Genomic DNA, 21,991 nt, shown 5'->3' on the forward strand with positions numbered 1-21,991 from the left:
GCAGCCTGGCAGCCCGTCTGCCGGTGCCTTGCAACTACCTTTCTCCCGTTCTATGCTGACTCTCTCTCTGTCTCTCACTCTTCCTCTCTCTCTTCCGCTGTTTTTTTTTTTTATGGGGCATGTGGCGTTGCATTCTGTTCAGTGATTCACTTCACTTATAGCTCGCAGCGTTGTTTGATTTTGATTTTCTAAAATATTTTGTGCTCGTGCATTTTACATTTTTCGTTTGCTGTTGCAGTTTGTTTTTGGGCATTTTTTGTCGTTTTTTATCGGCGTTTTTTTTTTTCAAATACCCTGTACCCGTTGCTAAGGGGAAATGTACGGAACAGGCAAATGGTGACGAGCTTTTCTGTATTATTTTTTTTTTTATACATTTTTGCAGCCGAATGTGTTATCGATATAGTCATGCCTGTCTGTCTGAAGAGTTGCATAACAACTATTTTATATTTTCAAAACTCCTCTCGATGTCATATAATTGATAATTATTGATTTAAGGATCCCTGTTTTTTTTTTTTTTGCATATCTTCTTTTGCATTAGTTTGAAGTCATTTTTGCAAAAATATTGAAATTATGCATTTAAGTTCTTCCGATAACAAATACTAATATCGATAACAAAAGGTGTTGAAAACTGAATATTTGACATATCTCGGAGAGTAATAGAGTATTAGACGCCAAATTGGGTTTGATATTTAATAGTTTTTTAAATAGTTTGTATACCAATCGAACATTAAATACAAACGTTATTGAACAATCAATAAAGTGAGGAAAGCGTGGTTGCTCTTAACAGAGAGTGTATGTACTGTTCTCCCACCCTCCCTATATGACAACAGCTCATAGCAGGTTACAGGGTATCTGTTGTTACGCAACCTTCTTGTTTTATTTTCAGTTTGCATTTTTGTACTCCTATTTCATGTTAGCGCTTTAAGAGCCACTGCGGAGCAGTGCTTCCCAGAGGGAGGGGCAACAGCGTTTGTTTAGTCTGAGGCGGAAGGGGGCGTTGCTGCTGCAATAGTTGTCGCTGCAAGCGATTTGTTGTTCTTGTTCGCAGAGAGGTTCGGCTAAAGGAAGGAGTCTAACAGGATACAGGAGCAAGAGCTGACTATTTTGTGTGCATTTATCTGTTTAAATGTGTGTTTCGTGTGTGCGTGTGTGTGTGTGTATTTGTGTGTCTCTAGTGTTTGCTCGCAAGCTGTGTCTGAATCCTGCTGCTCATGCATAAAAGGATACAGATGCAAATTGTGCACATCCTAGTGGCTGCCAAGCTACCAACTTCATGCAAATCTATTTTATTTATAAGCGTGCCCCAACCCCCCCAATCCACTTGCCAGCACTCTCTCTCTCCCTTTCTCTACCACTTGCCACTTGCCACACTTAGTTGCATTATCAATCAAACTGATTTCCGACCCATTCATCTCAGCTGCTTATCTGGCACCCAAACCCAAAGACAAACGGTCAACACTCGCCAGCGGTGCCAACTGGTTCACACCAGAAAGAAAAGGGTGCGCTAAGCGGGTGTGCGCGACTGGTAGTTACTCTAAATACAGAGTCTGCTTATGGTTAAGAAACATATATATTTCAAATGTCAAGTCTCTAGTTTCGGGAATTTTAGAGATCGACTCGTTTACACAGACTGCCAGACAGACGGACTTAGCTAGATTAACGCATCACCTTGTCCTGCTAAAAATAATATATGCTTGATGAAATCGAATTTGACTCTTTGCGTCTCTGGGTTATATATACGAAAAAAGGCTAAATTGGCAACACTCACCTAGCTGTTGTTGCTGCTGCTGTTGCTGTTGCTCCTTGCGCTGCGGCGGCAGCGGTGGTTGCTTGGACTTGCGCAGCGTTCCATAGCGTTGCGCCGCCTGCAGCATCTCGTGCGGTGCCAGCGGCTGTTGCTGGCTTGTCCCTGGCTGCTGCTGTCCAAAGCTCTGCTGGCTGAGCGAACTGGTCACCGTGTTTATGTGCGGATAGCCGGCATAGTCCACCAAGCCGCTGAATGCGGATGGCGGTCGCTGTTCGACATAGATTTGTTGGCTTTGGGCCGTGGCCAGTTGGAGGCGCCAGAGCGCCTCCTGTGACAGATCGCGTGCATTGCTGTAGTTATTCTCCTGGCTGCCGCTGGCGGTCACGTTGTTCGACCCTGGAAGGTATACATAAATTAGCAAAGGATTGGGCGGCAGCTGATGCGGCTATATTTAAAAACATGTGCGTCAGTTGAAGTAAGGTAGAAGTGTGCTGAGGTGCGGTGCGTTGGCTGTGGCCAGGCGGAAACATGAAAGTCACAACGGCTAATTGGAAACACAAAAAGGCGCCACGTCATGCTCATCAGCTGGCAGCTGTCCAACTGGACCAACGCCTCCGACGACTTGTGCTACGGTTTCGGATTGGGGCCCTATCTGCATTTGATGTACTCGACGTTTGCATAATTTAGTCTGAAGTTGATGGACAACCCAATTGGATTAAATAACTTGAGCGACTCGACACACATTTCGTAAACTTTTTAAATACTTAACATTAACATTTTGACTTTAGCTTGTAAAATTTAAAAAGTACTTTTCAGTTTTTTCCTTGTAAGATCTCTTATGACAAGCTCAACGAATATGAAAACTTGAATATTCGTTTTCTAAAGATCAATAATATATCCTGAGGATAAATTGGTTATAAATATTGCAGATAAATACGGCTTTTGCTATGACCTTACAGAGCATATTCTTATTAGTTTCAGAAAACTAAACCTGATATTATCTTGAGCATAAAAACAACATTAATTGCAGGGCATACAAAATAGATAAAACAATTAATATATTTTAAAACCTGTCTATAACTAAAACGCGGTTTTTTTTTGGGTGGGGGTTTTTCTCAAGTGGAACGATAACTAGAATTTTAAGTATACATATACATAAATACAGTAACTGGAATGCATAACCAATGCTTGTTTAAAGGACTGCTAGGGGTCTAGTTTTTAGATCTGTGTTGGAAATATTTTTTAGCGCCATTTGCCGAATTCTTTATCTTTCATCTTCTGTAGCACTTGAATGGTACCGGCCACCAGCTCTCGAGAGCCGGTCACAAGGACATCCAGTTCGTTGCGCATGCCATATCTCTGTTTGCCATATTTTTCGCGCAGATGCTCAAAGACGGCCGCTATCGAGATGGACATGTGAGAATTGTCGCGTGTGCCGTTTTCCTCGCAGAGCGAACGCCAATTGCTGGCATTGCGTCGGGCACGCTGTAGCTCCTCCATGCTATGCCAATTGATGGCTTCTTTTGTCTCCTTATCCAGGCCCTCCTCCTGCTCCTCAAGGGAGTCGCCCTCAAAGTAACTGGGACTGGGCACAAAACAGGCCTCCTCAAAGCGCATATTATGCCGCAATATGGTCAACAGATCCTTGGCATTGAACTCGTTAACCTTGCTGAAGAGCAAAATCTTTGGTGAGCGACTGCTGCGCGTACGCGTATAGAACCATTCCCGGCACATCATCATGCTCTCCAGCGTGTCCGCACTATCCAGATAGACATTAAAAATATCATGCTTCATTACCTCGAATTGGCCGCGCTGCTCGAACATCTCCAGGCCACGCGTGGCGCCCGGCGTTAACAGCACGCTATTGTGCTCCAGTCCCACCACATACTCCGGATAGTAGCGCCGCAGATAGTCATAGGCCAGCTGGATGGCCAGCGAGCCATTTAGCTTGACGTTGAAATTGGCGCCGGTTAGCAGCTTCTTGCTGCCCGCATTGGCCTCCATATAGGCAGGATAGCTGGGCACGCGATGCAGCTGAATGCCCACCTGCTTGGCACGCTGGCTGAGCACCTCACAGCATTCCGTTTGACTGGCGCTGGTGTAGACGCTCGCCTTGGGCTTCATGATGGCCGCCTTGGCCCAGGCAATGTCGCGCATCGAATTGCTCAGGCTGAAGTTCTGCTCCCAGCCCAGCGAGCTAATGCCAATGGTACGCGCATGGGATGTTATATTGGTGCAATCGTTGGCACAGCCGCTACCGACTTCCACAATGGCCACATCCACGGCGGCATTGCGAAACGCATGGAATGCCATCACAGTCAACAGCTTCGTGTAGCTGGGCGGCGGCTGCATGGCGGCCAATTTCTGATGCAGCTGTCCGAACAGCGCCGTGAATTCCGTCTCCATCATCGGATCGCCGTCGATGCGTATCCGCTCGCTGGTGAGAAACAGATGCGGGGCACACAGTACGCCCGTCTTGACGCCATGAGCGCGCAAAATGGCCTCGACCAGTAGACAGGTGGATCCACGACCCTTGGTGCCTGCCACCTGGATGACCGGTATGCGCTCTAGCTGACCCTCCTCGAAGCCCGTCTGCTTGAGGCACTGCAGCGTATGCTCAATGTTCGGATCAACCTGGTCACTGCCTCTGCTCGACTTCGACTGTGCCCGTCCGGCAGTCGGTTCGTGTATCTGATAGCTGTTCAGCTGCTTAACGGCCTCCAGATAGGCCAGACGTTCGGGCGTTTTGGGCTCGGGTAGCTCCTCAACGGGCGGTTCGGCAGCATCAGCTGCTCCAAGTGTTGTGGCTGTTGCAGTGCCAGCTTTTGCTGTGGGTTTGCCGAGCTGTGTCGACTGGGACTGGGGCTGGGGCGATGTATGTTTCATCTGTTGCATTTTCTGCTGCTGCATATCGCGTCCCGCCTGCTGCTTGGCTTGCATATCCTTCAGCCATTGCGCCTGCTTGGTCTGCTGTGAGCCGTGCATGCGATTCATCCAGGATTTACGCTCCGCCGAGCCGCCGCCCGCATCATCAGCGGGTTTCTTTAACTGCTGCTGCTGCTTCTGCTGATGCTTCTGCACCTGTTGCTGCTGCTGCTGCATCCAGGCTGGCTGCTGCAACTGCTTGGGCATGCCAAAGTGCTGTGAATTGGCCTCATTGTTCAGCATGTGCGACGGCTGCTGTATAAATTTTCCGCCACCGGCTGGCTCAGCTTCGGCGCTCCCCTTCGCTTTGCGTTGCATTTTGGGCGAGACCTTGGCCAGCCATTTATCGCGCTGATCCTTGACATTGATCTTAGGCGGCGGTACGGCTTTGTTCTTGGGCAGTTTCGGCTCATTGATGGCAGCCTCCTTGTGCTGCTGGGCTTGTGCGTTCGACTCGATTGATTTTTCCCGTGATGTTGGCTTTGCCACCTGCTGCACCTGCTGCTGTTGGTTGGGAGCTTGGGGCATCTTGCCCGTCCACTTGAAGAAGCTATTGCTACATTGGTATGTGTTTCGAAGCGGTATTAGCCTAAGTCGATTGACCGGCGACTTAAGCAAGAACATTACAAAAACGGCGTGTAAAAATTATGGCTAAAAAGTTAAGATTTAGATTCTAAAAATTTTCCTATGACCGAATTGTTTTTCAGTCTTGTTGTGTTTTTTCTGCTTTTCTGTTTCGTCTTATAAAATTGTCAAGCCGAAAGACACTTAAGGAAAAGCTCACAAGCCGTCTGGGTGTATGTCAAGTGACATAAAAAAACTTATATACATCTATTTATATTATTCCAATAACCAGATTTGCATGGGTCAAGTGCATTAAAGGATATGAACTTAGTTTTCCACCCATTTTCCGCTTGTGTGGGTGGGTTTTTTAAGCAAATTAATGTGAAATCAGGCAATTTTTACCTAGGTGGATTGTTTCTACGCATTTTCGCTCTTGGATCGGTTTTTCCAAAATTTGTGCTATTTGATTAATTTGTCATGAGACAATGTGAAATTAATATTCTCGAGTTGAGCTTAGAAAACTGCTTTTCCACCTATATTCCACACTTGAATACTACTTTCGATAATAACTTAATTAGTATGTATGTATGTATTTCTGTCTGCAGGGGATGTATCTTCGGATGTATCTTATATTTTCCCTCTAGTCTTGAGCCTACTTGATTTACCCAGATATATTTCGTTGATATGCATCTCCCTGCCTCTGCTTAACATTATTTAACAACATATTAAAGTGCAAGTGAATGATACATGAGATATGCATTAGAGGTCGAGAATGTGGAACAATGGGTGCATTGGTGCATTTAGAGAAGGTGCGTTACGAGTGGCATGGTGGCAAGTTTGCATTGTGCAAGTTGTTATACAGTTTGCTATTGGCGTCTTGTGTGCATTTTGTGGTGCAAAGTTCAAGTGTGCCGTGCAGTTGCTGGTGCTGTTGCTGGCGGTGGCGCCCACCACAGTCTATAATCCCGCATCATTTCCTTCGGCCGTGTTTTACCTGTGATGGCGAGCGTTGTTGTTGTTGTTGCGGTTTTGGCATTACGTGATGTTGTTGTAATTGTCGTTGCAAGCGCTGTGGTGGTGGCTGCCGTGGCTGCGGTCACCTGCTGCAACTGCTTCTGCTGCTGCTGCTGTTGCTGTTGTCCCCTCACCTGGCCAAGGCTGCCACGCTTTAAGGTGGAGTTGTTGCTCGTGTTTTTGTTGTTGCCGGTGGAGTTGCTGGAGTTGCTTGTGATGGTGGGGGTGGTGGTTGTATTGCTGGTGGTGGGCTGCTTCGTTAGCTTGGCGGCGCGTGCTGCTGCTGCAGCTGCTTGTAGGTTGGCTGGAACGGGTGTCGCCTCAAGTGGTCCTGCTTTGGTTGCAACCGCATGGACCGCACACAAATACGCCCAGGCACACGCGCAGGTGTGTGTGTGTGTGTGTATGAGTGTGAGTGGGTGGATGGGCGTTTATCATACGACGTTATGTGTGTCGCCAGTTCGTTGGGTTTCCGGTTGGTTGGCAGGAAGCGCGAATGTTAGAGGGAGGCGGCAGTGTAAAGAAATAGTAATTAAGTTGGCGTTGGCGACGCGCATTTAAGTGCAGAGTCAAAAAAAAAACGCACACACACAAAATGAACGTCGTGGTCCTAATGAAAGCAACAACAACTATAACAAAGCAGCCAAAGGCCAACAACACACACAGACACACACACGCGCGCACACACACACACACACACACACACACACACACACACAATTAAACTGCATTCTGTGGTGCACATATTTTGGTCAAACTTGCCTGCAACACGGGGTTTGGCAGGGGCTGGGGTGGGGATGTGGCAGCTGCCGCACCTTTTAGCTGGCATGTTGCCTTTCAGTCAGGCGCAAAAACTTTTTCAACAGTTTCTGTAAACTATCAAAACATTTTTCTGGCCATGGCGCGTCCCTATTACGTCTGTCTGGGGGCTTTTTGCTTGACTATAATATAAAAACAAAAATAATTAAAACAAAAAACAGAAAAAAAAACAACAACAATTTTTGCACAGCTTTTATTCAAAAAACATTTAGCCCAGTTAGGAGCAGTTAGGAGCATTATGCTCTTGGAATATAATTAAAAACTGTTTAAGGCTTTTAAGCACATTTCGAAATGTGACCTTCGTATGCTGCAAAACTCATGTGCTGCTGCTCTCTGGCATTTAGATTGCTTAGAAAAGCCTTTCGAATGACACTTTTGAAACTACATTTATAAATATGCTTAAGCAAAAATGTGGTATAGTATACCATTTAATTAAAGCTGATTGCAATTATTGAAGTATAAAAATATTTAATTGGACAGTTAACTTGCATTTACTTTTCAGCTAATAAAGCCATGAAAAACAAGTTAAATATATATTCAATCTAAAACATGCTTATTTTCTGCAAAATTTTAGTTAATTAATAAAATAAGTGTTGGGTTGTGTTAAGCACAGAAAATTTTGCAACACTGCTGTTTACCGAGCCGTTGTTTTACTTTAAATATTTACTTATGATCACAATACCCAACACTAATTCATCTAAGCTAGAACTTGTAACTTATTCTAACCTCTGTCTTAAATGTGCTATGCTACTTTTGATAAGTACTGTTTGACTTTGTGGAACGTTACCCAACACTTATCTATCTAAGATAGATGCTAGATGCTAGATGCAGCCCCTGACCTAAATGTAAGTTTTGTAATTTTGATATGTACCTTTTTACTTGGGATCAGCTTGTGGAACGTTACCCAATACTAATCCGTCTAAGCTGTAAATTGCTAATTAAATAAATATTATTTTATTTATAATACTTGAGTAACTCCTGTCCTAAATGTAAGACATAATATAAGCTTGTGAAACGTTAACCAACACTAATATATATAAGATGGAAGTTGATACTAGATTAATGATTAAGTTATTGATGATACTTCTGTAGTCCCTGTCCTTGATCTCGATCCGCATTTCTTTTTGACACACCAACAGACCAAACCTCTACTGAGAACATTTTAATTTATATTTTCTCTAAGTTCAACTGATATAAAATGAATGTAACTCATTGAAAGTCTTTAAATTAAAATATCGTTAGTTTAAATATTTAAAGCTCTTCAATCTGAACTATTTTTGGTAAGCTTTTCATCTAACTTAATTGCTGTCTTTTATCTTAAGAATATTTAGTTGCTCTCTAATTTTTTCTAAAAAAAAGAACGCTGTCAAATGACTCCAATTTTGTCTTTGCTGCCCGCTCTCAATGCTGTCTTATGCCCAGCTCTTTGTCAGATTATTTTCAGCTTTTTCTCCGTTTTTTTTTGCCTCCATTTTATATGTCCATAGCTTCATTTAGTTTTTTTTTTTTTAATTTATAGACTAGTTAGTAGCTCTCATGCGAGAACTGAGTTCTTTTAATCTTAAAGATTTTCATTTGGCACAGCTTTAAGCCAATTTGATTGCTGTGAATCCAAGTGCTGGTGCCATTTAGTTTTTAATTGTCTTCGTGTTTGTTAGGCGCACTTCGAGTGGCAGCCACTTGAGGGGAGCAACACGAGAAAAAAGTAAAATAACAAAAAGGGACGACTTTTGGCAACAATTTTATGAGCTGCAATTGCAATTGTGAAGGATGCTGCGACTGTTACGGCTTAAAGCCAATTAAAAACTTTCGAAGCTGAAGGAGATGCACAAAAGAAACGGCTAACGGTTTAATTCTCACTTAATTGGAATTACGCCGAAATGCTACACACAGGATACACGCACACGCACACACATACACGCACTCAAAGAGACGCACAGGACGCAGGACCCAGTGGGCAAGCGAAACGGATAGCCCGGCTGATGATGTCATTTGGTTGCCAAGGCATTTGCGTTGTCCTCCAGCTGTAGCTGCTTATGCAGCACACACAATTTGCATGAAGCGTGGTAGATGGGGAGTGGGTGGCGATGGGTCGGTGGGCGGGATTACTGTATATGGACACTAGATTGACATGAAATGCAATTACGCCCCGAAAAAGCCAGCTCGAACTGGCGGCAGCAGCAACCAGAGGCGTCAAAATGGCCGCCATAAATCTGCGCATACCCTCAAAAAATACGACACTTAATGAAGAAGCTGTAGTGCCCGAGTTATCCATTAGAGATGGGCATTGGCCGTGCCTTATCTTCGGGTCCATGGCATGCCTAGAATTTCATTTTTCGCAAAAGCACGTGAAAGAAAGTATATGAGAAATAGCTAATATATCAAACATGGCCCAATATCTGATTATTGCAGCTCATTCGCATCGATAATTTGAACGTTCGATATCTATAGGCTCAAAATCTTGCTCGTGCCTGACCCCGAAATTAAATCACGCGCCCATCTCTGCCACCCACTGCTCCACCACATACCAGCCCAGCCCAGCCCCTCCCCTCTTAAGCTGTGTTTTTTGCGCCTAGCCGCCTACTTACACTCGCCATGCTGTCCAGCGGCGGTTGGCAGCACTTGATAGCTGTCGCCATCGATGCCAATGGCACTTGTCACATGATATCCATAGCCATTCGGATGCGGCTGCTGCTGGTAGAGTGCCTGAGCCTGGCATTTGGGCTGCGTCTGATACTGTTGCTGCTGTTGCTGCTGCTGTGTGTGCATCTCGCCCTGCTGCATGTTTAGCTGCTCGTCGGGATCGTGGAGGGCCGTTAGTGTTAGCTCCATGCCACCATCCAGCTGCTTGCTGTCCAGGCTGCCAGTCGGATAGTAGGGCGGCGGCGGTGGCGGCAGACCCGATTGCGACTGCTGCGGGTCTCCAGTTGCGGACACCACCAGCGAGCCGCGTGATGCATCCACATCGAACTCCTTGGCGCCTTGGCTGGCGGCATTTGGTGTCGTTGTGGCAGCGGCCGCTGCCAGCTTCTTGGCCGCATGCGTGCGCCGGCAGCGACAGAAGGCGTAGAGCAGACCCAGCAGCAGCACAAAGAACAGCCCCGCTATGATGATGGCCACCAGGACGGAGGTGGTAAGTGACGAGCTGTGCGGCATGTAGGATTTGCCAACTGCAATAAAAGAGAGAGAGAGAGTAGCGAGAGTTGAAGATTTATTGCTTGTCTCGTGGAGAAAGGGCTATTTTAAAACAAGCGAGCTAGTTTCAAATTGTTGCACTTTAAGATATTAATACAATTTGATGGTGTTTGGTTATATATTCTCCTCTGGTTATTATGTTTGATGAACTAGTTCCGATTTGTCACTCTCAAACTTGAAAATAGCCAGATGGAGATATGTCTATCTTAATATAAATGAACTAGTTCCGAATTGTGTGTTGTGAGTCTTATGCCTGTAACTTGGATTTACTGAATATCAGATGAAGTTATCCTTCGTTTAAGACTATGGAACTAGTTCTGAATTGTGATACTTTAAGATATTGTTTCTAAGTTCTGTATGAAACTAGTTTACTTGAGTTATTACAACACATACAAAGATTATTATGTTTTGTTCAGTTGACTTTGGAACTAGTTCAATTGAATGATTCATTTTTTATTGTTACTTACTTTCCGCATTGGCATAGGCACCACAGTGCTCATGATTGGCCAGCAGACACAGTTTGACGCGCACCACAGGACCCGGGCCAGCTGTCTCCGCCAGCGCCATGGTGCGATCCTCGCCAAGCTGCCCGCTGCCTGGCCCCAAGCTGCGTCCCGACGTGGTAGCCGTGGTGTAGTGTGCGGTCCGCGCTTTATGATTGATGACAGCCTCCTTGAAGGTAGTTTCACTGCCCGAGGGCGGCAGCGTCAGCGTCTCGACAATCTCCCACATGGGCACGGTGGCGTCGCGGGCAACCAGAGACTCGACGACAGCGATTAGAGATAGACAAGTGGCTGCCACATTGATGCCCAGCACATGGGAATTGGGATCGTAGCTGACGTGCAGCGGCGGCGGTATCTTGCTCACCTTGGTGGTGGCCAGCACCTCATTCGAATAGCCGGATGTGCCCTTGGCATTCAAAGCATAGACCTTGAACATGTAGCTCTGGTGCTGGTCCAGCGGCGCCAGCTTGCAGGGATTCTCGCGAAAGCAATTGAATTCGATCCATTCGTGGGCGCCTACCTGGGCGGCCGAGCTGCTCACCTGATAGCTGGGCGTATACATATTCCCGGAGCACTCCGAAAGCAGTTGCTCACGGGGCGTGGCCACGCGACGATAGCTGACCAAGTACTTGGTGCTCATGAGGCCGCCATTGAAGCCGGGCTGCCAGCTGAGCACCGCATAATTGTGTGCGACCTCGAGCACCTTCAAGGCGTTGGGCTTCTCCGGCGCACCCTTCGGCTGTAGTCGGATCTGGGTGCGTATGGTGTCTAGTGGATTGACAGCCCGGCAGGTATATTCCCCGTAATCCGAGTGCTGCAGATGGGCAATACGCAAAATGGATGTATAGATGTCATTGCTCTCCATGCGTGTGCTAATCTCATAGTGACCATCGGAGGACATGGTTAGGGGCGAGGGATTGCTGCCGAATTGCCACTGAAACTCCGGCTTGGGATATGCCTGCACCTTGCACACCACCTCCGCCGACTCGCGCACATCGTACGCCACCTTGTTGTACTGATGCAAGACAATCGGTTCGTGTTCGATGCGCAGATGCATCGAGGAGTTCGCCGAGTTCACATCGTTCTCGTAGAGGCAGGTGAAGAGACCGCGATCGCCGGGCAGCAGCTGATTGCCATTGGGACGCGCCTTGCCGCGGAAACGTAAAATACTTTGCACGGTCACAACGCCCCCGCCGGCATCAGTGGGCGTGGTGCGTATCTCGTAGAGCTTGCGAGCGGGCAGAATCTCGGTACCATCCTTGATCCAGCGTATATGGGGTGTCGGCTTCGCCTTGGCGCTGCACGTGACCGCATAGTCGACATCGCCCACACGTCGTGTCATATGCTGCTGCAGCTTGGCCAGAAATTGCGGCGGCTGATGCACCTCCAGGACAATGGTGGCCATTTTGCCAATGCCCAGCTCGTTGACGGCATGACAATGATAGCGGCCCTCGCTGCCCAAATGGGCCTTCGGTATGGAGTATTGCGGTCCCTGGGCCAAAATCTTTTGCGTATTGCTCAGCTCGCCGTCCATGTCGCGGAACCAGCGATACTGCGGCACCGGCCAGCCGGGCGGATTGGCCGAACAGCTGAGCGTCACACCGTTGCCGACATGCACGACTGGCTTATTGGGCGTTATGTATGCCTGGCCGGGACGATGACGCACCAGCAGCGCCACCGTGGAGTTGCCCACGCCCTCAATGCGTTTCGAGTTGAAGGGCTGCATCAGATTCACAGAACGGCAAATATAATTGCCCGCATGCTCCGCCCGCACCGAGACCAGGGTGAGCAGTTCGCCGGCATAGCGAAAATCCGGAGCACCTTCCTTCAGCCACTCAATGGCAATCGGCGGCGGATTGGCGGTAACATTGCAACGCACCAGCACCGTTTCACCCTCCTCGGCCTCGTGGGTCTTCGATTCGATGGTCACAATGGGCGCATAGAGCACATCCAATATGATGTCCTTCTCGCCGGTCTTGCCTAGACCGTTGTCCGCACTGCATGTATATTTGCCGGCATGGTGGCGACTCACACGATAGATCGTATGACTGGGCGTGGCACTTACATATTGGCCATTGCGTGACCAGCGGACATTCGACACCATCGGCTTGGCGTCCACGCGGCAATCCAGCTTGGCAATGTGATCGCGTTCGATGCGCAGCGGGTTCTGTGGTCCCACCTCCACGCGTGGATAATCTGCAATAGAAACAGAGGGGCAGGGGTTGGGGTACAAGTGGGTTAATAGCGGTTCGCTTAAGACTCTGGGTTCAGCATACAAATAGTCAATTAAGAAGCCAAGTTTGCTTCGTTGGCTGCCTGGTTGAATGGGCCATTAACTTGCCAATAACCATTTTCAATTACACGACCAGGCCGGATACTAGTCCACGCTGGCCAACCGGCTGCCAGGACATTCAGGTTGCAGCACATTGACGAGCAGCGTGACCCATCGACATTTTTAAATAATACCAATTTGAGGTATAACAGCCGCAACAACTACCAAATGGCCAGCTCTTGCCTATTACATTGTTCAAGTGCATTGGCCAAACGGCACTGCACAGTGGTTGCAAGCTAATTTTGATGTGTTTAAAATATTAGGATTGCCTATGAATAGCATGAATTTGGGTAATTTAAGTGTAAATATTTTTTCTTGGATTTTTTATAAAATACAATTTTTTGAATACTTGAAAATATTTTGTTTGTTTGTTCTATTCAATTTTTTATTTGGAAATTTACTCAGGAGAAAAATTTTAAAGAAAAAACAACTGAATATTACGTTTGAAAAATGTATGAATACATGAATACATTTCTAAAGAAAAGAAAAATTCTTGAGTTCTACGAAAATCTTGGAAAAAATATTGTATTATTTTATTATTATTTAAAAATTATTATTAAGGTTGTATGAAAAATATGAAGAAAATTTCCAAAAATTTTACTTTTAGAAAATAAATAAATGTTATTAAAGTAACAATTTAGGTATGTTAGAATTTTTTGTATTTTATTAAATGTGATAATAATCGAGATTTAAAATATTTTATAAGCAAGTCAATGCAAAAATAAGATTAAATATTTATATTAATTCAACCAATGTGCGGCGGCCCATTTTGCTTAAATGGCATCCTGACAACGGTTGCTAGTTGTTGTTCGTATCAAATCGGTTTTCGGGATTGTTGGCCACTTGGCTGTTTAGTCAAGCGTAAGGCTAACAGGTCTTAACTATTGTTGTCGTCCTTGTTGTTGTTGTTGCTGCTGTTGTTTTAGTGCCAATTAACTTTGAAACGCTTTACTTTAATCACCCACTGACCAAATGCTTAAATGCCTATTGTTGTACATTGTTGTTTTTGTCCCACAAATTCCTAAAGTCCACAAAAATGTTCTAAGCCCGACCAGAATCGATGGAGGGTTGGGCTGAAAGAGGGGGTGGGTTCTCCTACATATGGCAACGAAAAACTGCGTTGCTCGGAACCCAATTACGAGGTAACCAGCACATTAAAGCCGTCCAGTGTGTGTGCTGGTGTGTGTAATTATAAAATAAAATTTAATGAGCAACGCTTGTCAGCGCACAAAAAAAAACGAAGTAAAAAATTCCAGTTTTGCATTTCAACACATGCTGCTTGGTGCCCAACTGCAGGGTACTGCGCCCCACCCCCCACCCGCCTCCCTCTGTTGCTCATTTGCCAGCCCCTCTGGCATTTTCATGCCCAGCCAGCCATGCAGTTTCACGCTGAAGGGTGTTGCTGCCACGCCCATCCTAGTTAAGTCCCATGCCACAAAAAACTTGCTGACATTCGCCATGAAGTTTCCTGAACAATTTTTCATTTTTCCCCTTTTTTTTTTAAATTTTCTTGTGGTTTTTTTTTGTTGTTGCTATTTATGCGCCCCTGTTGAAGGTATCTTGATTTTGACACCTATTTGGTTAAGTTCAAGAGGCAGCTGTAAGCTGTTAAAGTAAATGAAAGTGCGCTTAATGGTGATCAATCAGAAAGGAAATGCAACATTACTTGAATATATGCTCACATGAGTTGGAACTAAATAAATAAATATGCCTTATACCAAATTTTGATTTTTAATTAGTAGATTTCAAGGAACCAAAACTTTAAGAAACCCGAGCCCGAAGGAGCCTGCAAAAATGTAACATAAAATATAAAAATATATATATTTCTATTCATAAAATTGTTACCTTATTTATAATTTCTATTTAAAATGTCCTGTGATATATCATTAAAATATAAATAAATATTTATAACTACTAAAAACCTATTTTTATTTTATCCATACTTTATTTCAACATTTACACTATCTATCTATTTATCTATCTTTTAAGTTATCATACAGTTAACTTTGATACACTTTACTTAAATTCTTTTCTGTCATAAACTGTATATTCAAATAACAACAGATATTCCATTATATTCCATTTATATTAACAGATATTCCATTATTATTAACAGATATTCCATTATGTTATTAACAGATATTCCATTATCATTAAATGTGTTCTGCATTATCCTACTGCTATATAATGTGTTTTTGTGTAAGTTTTTACCTTATTGTGTACCTTCTCAAATCTGATTTAATTTTGTTATTTATTTTAAATATTTTTTTTCGCAGTGTTTTCTTTTCACCTTATTAAATAAAAAATGTTGTTTACATATATTCCCGTTGCTTTTTTTCGTTTTTAACAAGTTGGCAGCGCCGCATCGCGTTGCCAGCGTTGCTGCTGAATGTTCACATGCATGTTGCCACGCCCCATCGCTAACTCCCCCCGTGCCGCTGCTGGAATGCAGCAGCGCATTGTGATTTTCTGACTGGCTACATTAGTGCCATGAAATATGCGTCGCCAGCACCTGCACCTGCAACAGTGGAGCAGTGCCCCAACTGTACTCCCGCCCCGCGAACCCCTCTAAGCCCCCTTGCAGTCCGCGAACCTTGTTACACGACCCAAACGAGGTCCTGGCTTCCGGCTAGGCGGCGTTAAATAAAATTGCGCGTTGCTCATACGCCGCGTGGTCGTTACTTATGCCCGTTGGCCATTTTGCAGCCAAATTAAATTATTTAACCCGGAACTGGGCCGAGCTGTGCGCCGTTTTTGTTGTTGCTGTTGTTGTTGTTGTTGTTGTTGTAGGCAGGATGTATCACACAACTGCTTGGAGTTATTTTAATGAGTCGAGTTTGCATTTGCTTAAAGCTGAGTGCGCTGCAGTCGCTGTAGCTCCGCCTACTTTTCCTCTGTCGCTTCCGCCCACGCCTCCGCCCACTTTGTCTTGGCCAAATTGAAAAGTTACAGCAGCAACAACAACGAGCATGAGCAGCAGATTGTATGGGGCGCGGGTCGCAGCAGCTGCTGTCGCGTACGTGTCACACAACACGTCACGTGACTTCCGCCGCGCGTGCTTGCAACACCTACATGCCTGTATGTAAATACCCCGCAGCCCGCAAATCGCTGGCTTTGGCCACCCCTTGCGATTGTTTATGCCCCGCCGTTACGCAGTTAAACATTGGCATAAATATTGAAACAATATTACGATGCGTCCGCTTAAGCCTGCAGCTGGAATGTGAGAGGCTGCTGCCCATGTTTAAAAACTTTGTTAAATAAACAATAATTGGCCTCATTCAAAAGGTGGCAGACTAAATGTAATATAAATATATATTAATTTTGCAGGTATTATGTTTGAACAACTTAAACAGCGCAGCATCCACGATCGCGAGAATAAGAAGTAACAAACAGAATGATTTATTAGCTTTGCAAATTTATCTAGAGGCAAAATTGATCAACAGGCCAAGCAAGCCTCGTGAATATCGGATGAGATTTATACTAGTTATGCGGGGATTTGACCAAGTTGATCTAGAGGCGAAACCATAAACAAAAAGGACAGCCTTATAGGGGGAAAATTTTAACCTTCACATGAATTTTGACAAAAAATAATGTTGCCAGACTTGGATGCCAAATTGATCTAGATGCCAAGCCATGAACAAAAAGCAATGCCTTAAGAAAATCAGTTGAGTTTTCACTGAGCTATGGGGGTTGAAATATCGACATAAAGGATACCAGAGGGTATACCCCGTCTTTGGCCGTGATAAATTCTCTTAAATATTTTTGAATTTAAGTTTGAAGCAAATCGGAATCTCATTTCTACCGTGGAAGCTAGAGATTTAGTCTTCACGTTTTGGGCTGTGCATCAGTCAGTCAGTCAGTCAATCAAGAAATCAGTCTGGAAAAACAGTTTTATATATAGAGACTATATTATAATATATATATCTTATATACACAAATACATAAAGGCATGCATATATGGCTGCTCGCATATAGGCTCTTTTGCGCATATGAACTGAGCTTTCAATGCTGTCAGTCAGGCGGTTTTTTGTTCTGCGATTGTCAGCAACCTTTTGGCAACTGCACTAGTGACAGGTTGTGCGAACGAGGTCCAACCCAACCCAATAACAACTCAGCACCAGCAGTCCGCGGCCCCTCATTTTTATCCATGTTAATCGAGCGCTTGCATTGCTTATAAAAAGTGTTGCCTACTTTTTTGGGCCGCAACCAGCTGGCATTGCACTTGTGTGCATTGGTCCATAGGTGTCATATGTATGGCCATTGAAATTAATTGAATTGGCTTTACGTTGTAACAGACGCACATACAGCAAATGCAACAACAGCTGCTGATGCAACAAAACTTTCAGTCGACACTTGCGGTTGCACACACTCACAACCACACAGGCACACAGGCACACACAATGCTTGATCAAGTTGGTTTTTTAGTGGGTGGCTTTTGGTCGCTTGCTGCAAGTTAATTGAAAGTGGGCAGCAATTAATTTGCTTTGTCGCAAAAGCTGTTAAGTTCCCCCCAAACAGCACAGCCTCCCCCAGCCTCCCATTTCACAACGTTTTTCATAGATAATTTGCGCTTTGGCGACTTAAGCGCTGGCTTTAAGCTCAGGTAGCTGAAATTTTAGCTAAAGGTGAAAACAATGTTGCATTCATTTAAATTGCCAGCACCCAAACTGGGCCAGGACGAGGCGCAGAACAACAAGCTGAACTGCTCGCGGCCAACACAAACTTCAAATCAGCTTAAGGTAAACAGGCAGACAGACCTGAGAGCTGAGAGCCAAGACAAAAAGCAAAGCGCTCTTGGCTCAAATCTTAAAGCATAACAGCCTGGACGTGGCCAGGATATGGCCAAGGACTGCAAGCAGACTCCTTGAAGCTGTGCAACTGTTCGCATTTCTTTTGTGGTGCCTTAGCTGCTATGCAAATGTGTCCTGGCACCCAGAATGCAGGCTGCCTGGGTGGCTAGGATGCCAACACTGACACTAATTGCAATTGTGTGCGGCATTAGCACGTGTCTGTATCGCTCCCTTAGGCTACCTGCCGTCTCGTACTCTCCATTTGCGTGCTGGCAAAAAGCTTTTTGTGCTGGCACATTTTGTCCTTTGGTTTTTTGGCACTTTGCCTTTTGCCTTTGGCAGCGGCATAATCAAAAAGGACAAGCCGCAGACCCCCAACGCTTCAGGCTCACACACACAGGCTCCGATATTGGCAAGCAATAACAGGCGAGATGGCAGCCGGATACTTGCAGCTCCTTGTTGTTGTTTCTGTTCGACTCGTTCTTGTTGTTGTTGTTATAGTTTAGCCGCCTCAAGGATGTAAGCCAAAAAATTTCGTTAGCAAGGGTGTCGTGCAGTTGTTGTACAGTGGCATCAATTATTCAATCACAGCGCACAAATTTCAGCTGTCAAGGGTTTATTTGATTTATCTAAATCACTTAGATTCGATTTGATTTGCAATCGATAAACGAATAATCGATAAGCTATGAGCAAATTACGAAGCTTATTAATACATTTCCCTTGAGCTTCTGGTTAATCTTGTTAAAAGCTTTTTCCCAGTAATTACGTATAAAGAGCTTTTAAGCTGTTTAACAAAATTGTAGGTTTTATATAATTTACAAGTGAACGGAATCGCGGAATGTTTTTCTAGTATATCTATTTTCCCTTTTTTTTAAATTTTATTTATAGCATTAATCATATGAAATTGATTTAAATTTTCAAAAATCCCAAAAAGAACAAATATTCAGAGGCTCTAGCTTTTTATAGCTAAAAGATTTGCTCAAAGAAAAGCAGGATTTTGATATCGATTGCTTAGAAACGGGGCAACTTATTGAATATCGGAAACAAACTTTTACTGCGCGGGCACTAAAAGGACTTATGTTATTGTATGTCTCTAGCTCTTAAAGGTTCTGAGCTCGACGCGTTTCTATATCAGATCGAGAAGGCTAGATCTACTCGGCTATTTATGCTTTGCACAGATATATTATAAACCTTTTATTAATTTTCTATGGTACAAACCATCTTGTATTATAGACAAATTGTAGTCTTGAACTGAAGTGTTCCTAATTACGAGCGATTACTGTACTATGTAACAGAATATACTTACTAATAAATATGTATACTTATTGGATCTATAAAAGATATACTTTTTAATTTATTTGAATACTTGTTACAATTTATTTGAACAAATATTAAGTAAAATCTTTATCCAGCTACTATCATTAGGTATATAGACTTAACTCGATATATATCGATAACAAATAATTGTTTGACCATTAACTCTTTGAAACGAAAATACGGGAATTCTTAATCGATTTTTTACGATTCTTTTAGGTTTCTGATTTGTTAACTCCCTTTAAGCATTTCACTCATGTCTCACAACTATCGATAAGTTATCGCGCATCGATAGGCATGCACTTTTAATCGCATCAAAGCGCTTTATGCAAATATTTGACCAGGGAATCAAAATGGAATTTGCTTGCACTTGGCTGCTGCCGCATTGGTTTTGTGCCAAGGAATTTCACGCTAATGCGCATTATTGTCAGAGACGCTGGCGCTGCCACAGCATGAATTTGCATGCCACCTGAGTAGGTGATGTTCGCACTGCGCTGGCAGCAGCATCTAGCTGCGTTTTTTTTTTTTGTTTTGTATTCAAATTGAAATGTCTTTTCAACGGCTTTGCTTTCCACTTCAGCAGGCCACGACACATGAGTCCTGTTTGTCTTCGTCGCCAGCGACTTTTTGGCCAAGGACTCGTATGTCAAGCGGATGAAGGAGCGACGGCCTAGCGGGGCAGCGCGTGGCATGCAGCAAATGGAGGAAGGCTTTATTACGTGAGCTGCATGCAACTGCACAAAAGTCACGCGCCATGCACAGGCAATCACACCCACAACAACAGCAGCGCACGTACACACACACACACACACACATACACACACCCAGACAGAAACACACACATACGTTTATATTTGAATTTCTAGTGCCCGAACAGCTGCAAGTCGCGTTGTTGGCAACTGAAAATATGTGAAAACGTGCCACGCACGTGTGTGCCGCCAAAAAACTGTGCCAAGTTGATGCTGCCACGCGTCGCTTTTAGTATTTGTTCTTGTTTTGAGCTCTAGTTAAATACCCTTGCTCAGGACATTTATGTTTCGTCACGGTATATGTAACGTTAATTGGATGTAAAATCTACGTTTAAATAAATATTCATAGAGTATATATAAACATTCTTGATGCCATAATGAAATGAGCATTCATATATAAATTGAAGACGAAAATTGGCCTTTAAATTTGTTCCATCATTACTCATCACTCTCAATTTGAATACTCCCAATCTAAGTATTTTTTGACTTTAATTGCAATTTAAAATTGACTTTAAATTGTCGCACTCTCAATTACTATTTAAGCATTTTCTTTGTGGAAAGGCGCACACTTTCTAAGCTAAAAGACCCAACTTCATATCAGATTAATGTTTTTGGCCGGTGCGCAGTTAATTTATTATCAATAAATCAAGTATACGTGCCTATGGGCGAGCAATAGTTGGGTGCAAATTATCATCATTATTATTATAGTTATTATCTTTAATATTGTATTTTTTTTTTTAATTTTAATATTATTAAGTTAATTTGCAGTTTATGTATTACTTAAATTCGAATTTATTTAATAGGCCAAAACGGTTTGAACCTGGAATTTCAGCATTATAAAAACTTTTAATTGAACATTAAACCCGCTCAAAATTTCTAATATTAATAAGCGCTGCAAATTTAATTTTAATTTCAAAATTTTAGGCCTGTGACCCGTGAATAGAGCCTGTTTTGTGTGTCCAAATTTTATTTTTAATATACAGTATTTTCTCAAGGGTGTTTAAACTTTCATAAACCCGAAAAAGCAGTTCCAAGTTGCTCTCGTGGTAGTTGTTGGTTTTGCCTGTTATTCTGTTGGCGATGCGTGGACACGTTGCGTATGCGCAATTCGGCAGACGGGCTTTCAGTGCGGCGTCTCTCTAATTTCACAGTTTCAATCATATTTGCAGTGAGCGCTCAAGAGTATGCAACACTTTTTGATTTGCCAGCTACGCTTGTGTGCCGAGTGAAGGAGGGGTGCGAGGGAGGACGCCAAAAATTTTAATAATTTCATTTGAGGATTTTCGCATGTTATAAAACACTCAGCACTCGATGACGTTGACGACATGACGCATTGGGAGTTTATTTTTCTTGAAATGCTAGAGAATGTTTTTTTTTCTTTTTCTATTCCGTAGATTTGTTTTTTTGGCCGTTTGTTTTTCTGATTGCTTTTTTTTTTTGGCTTCGCTGGCCCATAAATCAATCAAATGCAGGCACAACACGCAATGCACACAAAGATCAACAGCAGAAGCGGCAGCAGCAGCAGCGAGTGAGGGTGGGCCAGGGGGGCAACAGGGCCCGAATAGGGTACGTGAGCTGGGGCTGAGGCTACCCGTTTCACATGCTCGGCATCACATTGGCAAGAATCCATGCAAACATTTTCAATTAAAAATTGCTCTGCCATTTGTCAGCACGCTTTGGCACAGCTGTGTGTGTGGGTGGGTGGCGCTGTGGATGTGGGTGTGTGTGTGAGTGGGACAGCGTATTTCGTGCCTTTCGTTCTGTATCTGTGTCTAATATTGCCAATTGCTTATCCATCACAATCACAGTCAAGCATTAGACATCAGACAACGTCGTCTTTGCTAGTCGAATGCATTCATATCTATCTTCTAGCGGCACAGTGCTTGCCAAACGGCGTGCGGCTGCAAAACTGTGCTTGAATGTGAGCTTGCCAAAGTTTCTGTGTAGACTTTAAGCTTTTCTGTTTACTTGTGCCAGCTATTTTAACGTATATAACCCAATTAAATTGTTTACTCACGACTCCCACTGCAAAAATCAAT

General features: G+C 44.0%; 2 protein-coding genes across 2 annotated transcripts in view; both read right to left on the bottom strand.

Moving 5' to 3' along the window:
• Positions 1-21,991, bottom strand: part of LOC115758545 (fasciclin-2) — a 137,500-nt gene that overhangs the window by 8,282 nt on the left and 107,227 nt on the right. The window contains exons 5-7 of the mRNA XM_030699242.1: positions 10,732-12,963; positions 9,658-10,239; positions 1,769-2,143 (exon numbers count right to left, since the gene is read on the bottom strand). Coding sequence (XP_030555102.1) covers positions 1,769-2,143; positions 9,658-10,239; positions 10,732-12,963 — 3,189 coding nt within the window. The remainder of the gene's footprint in view (positions 1-1,768; positions 2,144-9,657; positions 10,240-10,731; positions 12,964-21,991) is intronic.
• On the bottom strand, positions 2,772-5,412 carry LOC115758547 (folylpolyglutamate synthase). Its single transcript, XM_030699243.1, has one exon. It carries the CDS (start codon positions 5,294-5,296, stop codon positions 2,990-2,992), a length of 2,307 nt encoding a protein of 768 aa, XP_030555103.1. The 5' UTR covers positions 5,297-5,412; the 3' UTR covers positions 2,772-2,989.

The sequence above is a fragment of the Drosophila novamexicana genome, unplaced genomic scaffold (assembly GCF_003285875.2).
Source record: "Drosophila novamexicana strain 15010-1031.04,08,12 unplaced genomic scaffold, DnovRS2.1 tig00000193-arrow-pilon, whole genome shotgun sequence".
NCBI classification, from domain to species: Eukaryota; Metazoa; Arthropoda; class Insecta; order Diptera; family Drosophilidae; genus Drosophila; species Drosophila novamexicana.